The 10,237-nt window shown below is 32.3% G+C and overlaps 1 protein-coding gene across 1 annotated transcript; it reads left to right on the plus strand.

Annotated features, from left to right (window-relative positions):
- Nucleotides 1–8,855: 8,855 nt before the first annotated feature.
- LOC127263102 ((-)-isopiperitenol/(-)-carveol dehydrogenase, mitochondrial-like) lies at nucleotides 8,856–9,988 on the plus strand. Its single transcript, XM_051292056.1, has one exon. It carries the CDS (start codon nucleotides 9,004–9,006, stop codon nucleotides 9,826–9,828), a length of 825 nt encoding a protein of 274 aa, XP_051148013.1. The 5' UTR covers nucleotides 8,856–9,003; the 3' UTR covers nucleotides 9,829–9,988.
- The last annotated feature ends 249 nt before the right edge of the window (nucleotides 9,989–10,237 follow it).

Consider the following 10,237-nt stretch of genomic DNA (forward strand, 5'->3'; position numbering starts at 1 on the left):
CGAGTATGCATGTTATTTCCGTAATTCAATATTTTTTATTCGCAAATTCGATATACCAAAATATTTGTACGGTACGGTAAAATATCATACCAAAAATTTTGTACCATACATATGCGATGTGGTATTAAATTTGGTATGTCATAACGAACTATCTCTAACAACAACCAAATTCGAAAAATTTTATTGATTGTTTACATAATTTTTTTATTACATTTTTTATTTATAAATTACATTTAAGTTATTAATTTTTTATTATCTAAATACATGTATTGATTTACAGTAAATACAATTATTATTGTTATTATTATTATTATATTACATAATATCAGTAAATAAAAAATTAAATATTTAAAAATTAAAATAAAAAATATTTTAACTTTTAATTTAATATTTTATCAAATAAAAAATATTTAATATAATACTTTATTACATCTATTAATTAAACTAATTGACTACTTAACACAATATTTTTTAAACTACGCGCCCAAAAAAAACTGGACTAATCACTACAAAAAAATAATATATTTGTAACGGAATTCCGTTCATAAAGTTCAGGTAGCTAACGTAATTTCATTCCTATTTTCGTCTCTAATGTCATTAGTAACAGAAAAAGTAGATTTAGAGACCAAAAAGTTTTGTTACAAAAAATAATTTTTTCTTGTAGTGAATTTTATGGGACGGATGGAGTATATTCTAACTATTAATAATTAATGCATTACAACTTAATTATTATCAATTATATTATTATTTTATTATTATTATTATTATCATATCTAATATATATATTAATTAAATAATATTTTTAAAATATAAATAAATTCATTATCAATAAAGTTAATTCTGACCGTTATAATTGATGGTTACCAAATATTAACGACGTCCATTACAATTAATTAATTTAAGCATTAATGACGAATTTGATGACAAATCTCATTTGAATGTTTATAAAATACTATCCCTTTGCTCTCATTTCAATCACACATCAATCTTTCATCCTCTCCATTTTTTTTATTCTTTGGCAATATTTTTTCGGCAAGTTTTCGGTTAATTTTCCAGTAACGTTTCTTTCCTTTAGCCACCCAATGTAGTTTATTTTTTTTCTATAGTTTTATCATCGAAGTTCCAAAATATTGAGATGTCACCTAATCCAAAGATGATGCGTCGTTTTAATATATACTTTACTTATACTATTTTATTTTATTTTTATTTTGTATTGTATATAAATAATTTTATATATTTTTGGATTTATTGATATTTTGTGTTATTTATTTTTAGGTAATTTATATATTAGTTTATATTTAATAATAAAATTAAAAATAAAAAATGATTTATTTTTATTTATACTATTAATTTTATTTAATAATGGTTGATTACCGATTATTTTGCCTCAGGTATTGATTTTTAATCATTTCCTCACCCTATTTCAAATACACTTCAATCTCCTTTCTTCTCTATTTTTTTAAAATATTTTTTCTGTGAGTTTTTAGTCAATCTTTTGGCCTTTAGCCATCCAATACAGTTTTTTTTTTTTTATGTCATTTTAGTTCATTAGAGTTCCAAAATATTTAGATTATACCTAATCCAAAGATGATACAATATTTTAAAGTACAATTTACTTATAATATTTTATTTTGGTATTATTTTATACTTTGTATAAATAATTTAATTTAACTTTTTTTTTGTATTATAAATATTTTCCTGATATTTATTTTTCAAATAATTTCTATTTAATAATACCATTAAAATAAAATTGATTTACTTTTATTTATCATATATATATTAAATTATTCATATTTTTATATTTATATTATATTCTTTGATTTATTTTAAAATAAAATATAAATATTGATGATTTGATGAAATTTTTATAATTTTATTCAAAAATATTTGCGTATATATAAGTTTTCAATAAATCTATACTATTTTATTTTATTTTTTTTATTTTTGATATTTTTTAAAAATAATTTTATATTAAATATCTATAATTAATATACTATAATTAACATATTTAACAAAATTATAACTAACACAATCAATAAATATTTTTTACATATGAAAGTTGATAAAATTATTAAAAATATGATACTATAATGTATATATATAATACTTATTATTCCTTTCAAAATTAAATAATAAATTTTAATTTTAATTTTAATTTTAAAAATAAATTCGCAATTATAAATATATATTAATTACATAACTACTTATTACATAAATTTAATTTTTAACTTTTATGAAAAAATTATAGATGCATTTTTTTAATAAAAATTTAACGGATGCATAAAAAAAAATTATAATAATATTTGATGAATAAAAACATAAACTATGAAAAAGTCGTGCATCGGATCGCAAGGTTTCCACAAATAATAATAATAATAATAATAATAACATTTCGTTAACTATAGTTCATTAGGGAATACGTTTCCAATTATTATATATACCGTAGCTATGGATTTTGAGCTGAAATCTGATTTGTTTGGTTCTGGCTTTCAATTAAAATTAATATTATTTAATTGATATATTTAAAATATATCATTTTTAATAAAATATTGTTGATGTAATTTTTCAACAATAAAAAGTAAAATTCGAAAATAGAAAATTATCTTCGAATTTGATATAATTAGTGCATGAGATTATGAATCTCTAAAGGATACATAAATAAAATAGGAAAATAAAACTACAGACTGGAAAATAAAGTGGTGAATTTGAATTTGATGTCGATTGAAGATGATTTTTCATAACAGACCCGAATCCTTAAATATTCCCTATGGAAACGTTCTGAACCATCGCCTGGTCGATTACAGCAACCGCTGTCACCAGCCCATCAATTTCTCCTCCATTGACACATGTATTTAGCCGTCTCGCCAACAGCATAACCCAACCGACCAATCCAGAGACTAACTGATCGCTAGACCAAACGGCCACCATCTGGTCTCTTGTCCAACTTCGTATCGTTCGTCTTATTCTTCTTCGTCTGACCTCACTTAGTCCGACCTCCGTATCAGCCGACCTCACTTGGTCCGAACTCCGTATCAGCCGACCGGATCAACCGATCGTCCGACTTCATTTGGTCCGACCACGGGCCAACCGACCTCGGACCAACCGACGGCAAACCAACCGAACGCGGACCAACCGACGGCGAACCAACTGACCGGCTCTGTTTGCCTTATCTCCTTAGATGGACGGCTGGCCCAACCGACTTCCTTTTGACCCTGCTATTATCATTATTATTTATTATTATTATTTTTTGTACGTAACAACTTGCCTCCTCTGCAAGACTCCTAAACGTCACTTCTCGTGATGTTTAGGAGTTTGCAGGCCAGCATCCGAGGCCACGTCAGCCTCAGATCCGACCTCCATCTTTCGAGGCTACGTTGGACCCGACCTCCATTTATCGCGGACTGGTGCTGGCCTGCGTGTTGGTCGATCTTGCACTACCATTTCTTCAGCACCTCCCCCCTAACAAAAGTCGTGATCATTTTCTCTAAAAAATGGATTCTAACCTCCCTGCCTTCAATGCTAAACTGGCCAGATCTTGAACGTCGTGGGCTGTTAAAGCCTCCCGCAGTTGTGTATGCATATTTCTGACCACCAAATTGGTCATCTCGCTCTCCTCAATGATTGTCGGGCAACGTAACTTTATGAATCGCATCCGCTCTATGAATTGGTAGGCGGTCTCCTCCGGCATTTGCCTGATCTCCAGAAGGTCTGTGAGTGAGACTGTTGGAAGAGGATTAAAGAACCTTGCATGAAAGGATGCTTCCAAACCTTCCCATGTTTGTATTTGTCCAGGTGGTAGATCGACAAACCACGAAAAAGTTGTTCTGGTAATAGATAAACCAAATATTGCAGTTTATAAAAAGGGTTATTACCGACTTTTCCCAACTGCGCTATAAAACGACCTACATGCTCTATGGTGGAGGATCCATCTTCTCCAGAGAAAGAATGCAAATCTGGTGGCCTATAATTTCTTGGGAGAGGATGTTCATCGATGATCCTTTTTGGAAAAGGTCTTTGATACGCCGGTCAGTTCACCGTTTGCGGGTTCATTCCGAAATGCGTCCGTAAAACTTAAGCGATGTCCTCCGGATCTATTCTGGGTGGAACAGGATCGAATACAGGAATGAGATTATGGGTCTGTCCCCGCAACCTCTTTTCTCTGGGGACGGTTGGCTCGTCTAGGATGGGATTATGAGTCTGTCCTCCCAATCTCTCTTCCCTTACGATATTCGGCTGAGTATTATCAACTCTTGGTCCCAAATGAACATTATCTGGGAAAGTTAGAGGAGTCTTCCCCATATTTGTTCGGTTGAAAGTTGTGACGCTTGGAAATGTACTATCAATGTATGTTGGCCCTGCAAATGTTGATCCTGGAAAGGTTGCCTAAAAGCGAGAAGGTGACAAGGCTGGAGGCATGTTTGAATGTAGTGTGAATTTAGAGAAGACCTGATCCAACATGTTATGCATTAGATTTTGTTGCTCATGCAACATGTTCTGCAAAGCCAAAGTTTGCTGATTGTTCAAATGTTGAACATAACACCCAATCGGCAGATACTTGTGGTGCTTCGCCTGCATTCGGCATAGCAGGTGGTGAAATTGTTTCTTCCACCGGTGTTGGAGATACTTGGGGCTGTGAGTCTGCCATATGGATCCTTCTGATGATTTGGCTGTACCTCAGTCGTATAAAATTCTCTCTTGACGTAGGATCAGCAATCTTGCCTTTCTCCCACTGTGGTCGCCAATTTGTTGATGCAATTTTTCAACAATAAAAAGCAAAATTCGAAAATAGGAAATTATCTTTGAATTTGATATAATTAGTGTCTGAGATTAGGAATCTCTAAACACTGTAGGATGCATAAATAAAATAGGAAAATAAAACTATAGACTGGAAAATAAAGTGGTGATCTCCAAAGGCAATTCTTTTGAATTTGATGTCGATTGAAGATGATTTTTCAAAATAGACCCAAATCCTTAAATATTTCCTATGGAAACGTTCTGAACCGTCGCCTGGTCGGTTACAGCAGCTGCTATCACCCGCCCATCAATTTCTCCTCCATTGACACGTGTCTTTAACCGTCTCGCCAACAGCATAACTCAACCGACCAATCCAGAGACTAACTGATCGCTAGATCAAACGACTCCTTGGCCGCCCCACCAAGCGGCCACCATCTGATCTCTTGTCCGACCTCGTATAGTTCGTTTTATTCTTCTTCGTCCGACCTCACTTGGTCTGACCTCCGTATTAGCCGACCGGATCAACCGACCGTCCGACCTCATTTGGTCCGACCACGGGCCAACCGACCTCGGACCAACCGACGGTGAACCAACCGAACGCGAACCAACCGACCGGCTCTGTTTGCCTTATCTCCCCTTAGATGGACGGCTGGCCCAACCGACTTCCTTTTTACTCTGCTATTATCATTATTATTTATTATTATTATTTTTTATACGTAACAAATATTCAATTAAAAAAATATTTAAATTAAATTCACATAAAAAAAAAAAAAAAACAATCAAATTAAAACAAAAATATCAAACTCATGCATATTTCCGCAAACGTTACTGCAATTTATATTTTCCCACTATATTTATAAATTAACATTTCATGCTTAATTGACTGAAAACATAAAAATTCTTTTTTTGATAATTCTTGAAAATCATAATTCAATATAATTTAATTATATAATCAACAATCATCAATTATATCTCAATTTTAGGAAAATGTTATTTTATTGTTTATAGATCACTCAAGTTGATTTATATTTTAGGTAAATCTAATCATTTATCCTAAGTTTTGGAGCATTAATTTCGATTTTATTATATCATCCACATGCAGACCAGTCTCACAGAGCAATGCCATGTGTGACAGGTACATACGGAGATGCTGGGGTTTGAACCAATAAACTAACGATTACGTGCCGTAATTATTATTCCCTCTGTGTAAACAATAAATATATATTTATTTTTTGCGCAGAGTTTAAGAAATAATAGTATTTTAATTATAGTGGATAGGTAAAAATTAACGACATTTTTGTCCTTACTTTTTTATATAAAAGTAATGATGTGATGTAAAATAAAGGTATTTGTGAAAAAAGTGGGGTATTTAATAAAATAGCTACTTTGTAATAAACCATTTGATCAGAGAGACTGTATTTAAAGTAATGATATTTAATTATTTAATAATAATTAGTTATGATATTATCATATCATTTTTTTATAATTAATAATATTTATAGTTTTAAAGTAAATTTAATATATATGATTAAAAAATAAAATATATGTTTTAAATATTTAAAAATTATATAGCAATTAAAAAATATATGCAATATGAATATTATTTTGTTGAGAATAAAATTTTCTATAATACAAGTAAATAAAAAAATATTTTTATTTATTTATAATTAACATAAATCAATTTTATAAAGTATATGTAGTTTTAAATATAGATAAAAAAATATTTATTTTTTGTGGATCCTACGCTACGCATGATGTTGTATGTTATGCAGGTAATTAAGTTAATTTAAATTTGTTAAATATATGTTAATTTTATTATTTTTTACCAAAAATAGAAAAACATCAATTATTAACGGACACACAAAAATAAAAATAATGTTAATTACAGTGGAACAAATGAAGTATTAATTATTTACTGAGGGTCTGTTTGGGAAGTTTTATTATGGAAACACTATTTGCACAGTAAAACTCCCTGAACCGGGATGTCTTTTGATTGAGAGATAAAGTTGCAGGCGCTCATGGTTTTGGTTTTTATTTTTTTTTATTATTTTTTAATTTTTAATTTTTAATTGTTAATTTAAATTAAAATTTTATAATATTATAATTTAATAAAATATATAAAATATACATGTTATTTTATAAAAATAAATTTTTTATAATATAAATAAATAAAAAATTGTGTGTTTTTTTTTTTTTTTTTGTATTGCACTGTTGCAATGCCATTCTCATGGCGTTGTGTGTTTTTTTTTAAAAAAAATTGTATATTAATTAATTTATTTATTTATTTATATTTTTTTTAAAAAAATATTAATTGTAGATATAAAAAGTGGTTTAAAATAATATATAAGATGAAATATTTGAAGAAGAATATTAGTTTTGGAGTAAAAACTAAAATTGTGAGTTTAAGTAAAATTATTGTAGCAACTGCGTTTTTCAGTTATTACGGCGTAAATGGAATTGACCGGTTAAAGATGGCCTTAGGCCACTTGTTCATAATTTAATAATAGAATAGAGGTATTAAGTTCAACCGAAAACTTACTCAGTGTATACTTTCGAACAGCACCTAAAAATAGAGCAGAGGTACGCAGCACCCTAATAATTGAGTGGATGGCGAGCACCAAGTGATCTATCCACCATCGACAGCATGCAGGACCAAATGCATGTGGCTGTGATTGCACCGAATGCATGTGGCTGTGATTGCCTGCCTGCCTGCAACACTGCAATGTTCTCCGGCCCACTTTTGGACTGGAGCCGGTTCGAAGGACAGACGCTGACCGCTGCTAGCGTCGGTTTCTTTTCCTTTTATTTTTATTCTTATTTTTATTTTTTTTTAATTATAAATATAAAAAAAAAAATTATAATAATTATAATGTAATAAAATATATACAATATATATTTTATTTAATAGAAAATAATTTTTTTTTATAATACAAATAAATAAAAATTTAGAAATATATATGTATGTATAATATAAATTTATAATCAAATTAATACACAATGATATTATTATAGTTATTACCATCAAATCAATACACATCAATATTCTTCCAACTCAATCCAAATCTCAATACAAAAAAACACATAAATTCAAACTCACCTTAAAATTAAAATAAAAACTAAATCCAAATTCAAATTTTCTCAAAACTTCTTAAAAAACACACCCTTAATTTATATATATATATATATATATTATCTTGACTTTTATTTTTTTTTCATTAATTTCTCTCTTTTATGTTTGTTTTTTTTTTTTTGGTTGAATTCTTTGTATGTAAAGAAATAAGCGATACACATTAATAAGCGATATATGTGCATCTTCTATATTCTTTTAAGCTTAAGCTTTAAATAAAACGGTTTTTTAGCGTCATATATGAGAGGTAGACGTTCCTTGTTCAAGTCTTACCATCATGTGCAAATTTTGTAAGTAACGTATTTATCTTACATGTGAGAGGGACATATTTAATTGAATATATAAAATAAATAAAGGTACGTAGACACAGTTTAGTTAGGATGTGATTTTTTTATGAGTTTGGAAAAAAAAATAATTTGAATTTAATACGAAAGTAATGTTTAATGAAATATTTTGTTAAAGAAAAAAATTTATTTTTTTCAATTCAAATAATCTCTTGACTGTTGAGTCATGGGTGGCTGGCCATCCTCCTTGTTCAACTTTATATGGAGTAATTAGCATGGGCCGCCCTGCTGCCAAGGGGCGGATGTATGTGGCGTCAGCGGCTGGGCGGACGCGTTGGCGGTGGCGTCAGCGGCCGTATAGCTGGGCAGAACGTCGCACTCAAGTGGGGGAGGGGGATTTGGGTTCAAGAAGGGAGATATTTAAAATAGGAGGAGAGGTTAAATTGCAATTTGTGTTAAATAAATTTTGATTCAAAACAAATAGTAATATTAATAATAAACACTAGACACGCGTCGCATTTTTAGAGGTTCGACTGACACTACAAGAAAAAATTATTTTTGTAACAAAATTTTTTTGTCTCTAAATCTACTTTTTCCGTTACTAATGACATTAGAGACGGAATTAGGAATGAAATTACGTTAGCTACGTGAACTTTAGGGACGGAATTCCGTTATAAATATATTATTTTTTTGTAGCGTGAGTAGACCGGGTACATATTCGACTGAGGTTCCGTGCCATTTTGGACCGATGATCCCAACCATCCATTCAATTCATTTCCTTCACATTTATATAACAACAACAATATCTCCTTCAGCTTCAGCTTCAGCTTCCCAAGGTATACATACATACCGACAAAAATGGCGGCCGCTTCAGTTAGCAAGAAGCTCCAAGGCAAAGTTGCCATCGTCACCGGCGGCGCCAGCGGCATCGGAGAAGCCACCGCCCGCCTGTTCGCCGCCTACGGCGCGCGGGCGGTGGTGATCGGCGACATCCAGGACGAGAAGGGCCGGTCGGTGGCGGAGTCCATCGGATCCGACCGGTGCAGCTACTTCCACTGCGACGTCACCGACGAAGAGCAAGTGAAGTCGATGGTGGCGCACACCGTCGGAGCCTACGGCAGCCTCGACGTAATGTTCAGCAACGCCGGGATGATAAGCGAGCCCAACCAATCCATCCTGGACCTCGACCTCTCCGTCTTCGACACCCTGATGAAGATCAACACGCGCGGCATGGCGGCGTGTGTGAAGCACGCGGCGCTCAAGATGGTGGAGCTCGGCGTCCGCGGGTCGATCGTGTGCTCCTCCAGCGCGGCCGTCGAAGTCGGCATTCCCTTGAACGTCGACTACGGGGTTTCGAAGCACGCCGTGGTGGGGCTGATGGGGTCGGCGTACCAGAAGCTAGGGGAGCACGGGATAAGGATTAACTGCATCTCGCCGGCGGTCGTGGCGACGCCTATGTCGGCGAGAATAGGGCTTGGCACCGTCGAGGCAACGGAGGCGGCGTTGGGGACGGTGTGTGCCTTGCAAGGGGTGACGCTGACGCCGGAAAGGGTGGCGGAGGCGGTGGCATTTCTGGCTTCCGACGAGGCGGCGTTTGTGACGGGCCATAATTTGGTGGTCGCCGGCGGCATGAGCTTGCACGCCGTCTCAAAAGCCCTTGCCAAAGCGTTCAAGGCTAACTAAGACGTATAGTATAATTGTTGAGAAAATAATTGAGTGGTTGTCGTTACACTCCTCCGCCTTCTTACTGTCTTTTTAAGATTAATTGTATGATCCATGTAATTCATGTTAATTGTCTTTTCCATTTTGTATATCAATCCTTCCATCAAATTTTTGTTTGTTATTCTTTTTATCTATTCATAAAAATTATAATTTTTTTTTTAATAAAAGAATTACATAATTTTTAATTTAGATTTTTCAATATTAAACTTATTTACAAGTATTCATAACTATTAACACACACAATTTATTTAAAAATTTTCTCTCACTTCATGAAAACTACGTATAATAAGGAACCAATTTTTAGTTTTCTTGAATTTTTTCTTTTCACAACATCATACTACATACTACAGTATTGTAAGAATTCTATAAG

Source organism: Andrographis paniculata, unplaced genomic scaffold (assembly GCF_009805555.1).
Source record: "Andrographis paniculata isolate CXL003 unplaced genomic scaffold, ASM980555v1 Contig66END, whole genome shotgun sequence".
In the NCBI taxonomy this organism is placed as follows: Eukaryota; Viridiplantae; Streptophyta; class Magnoliopsida; order Lamiales; family Acanthaceae; genus Andrographis; species Andrographis paniculata.

Bases quoted from the DNA above. Each gene is read 5' to 3' on its own strand.
- LOC127263102 (XM_051292056.1), top strand. From the start codon at position 9,004: ATGGCGGCCGCTTCAGTTAGCAAGAAGCTCCAAGGCAAAGTTGCCATC.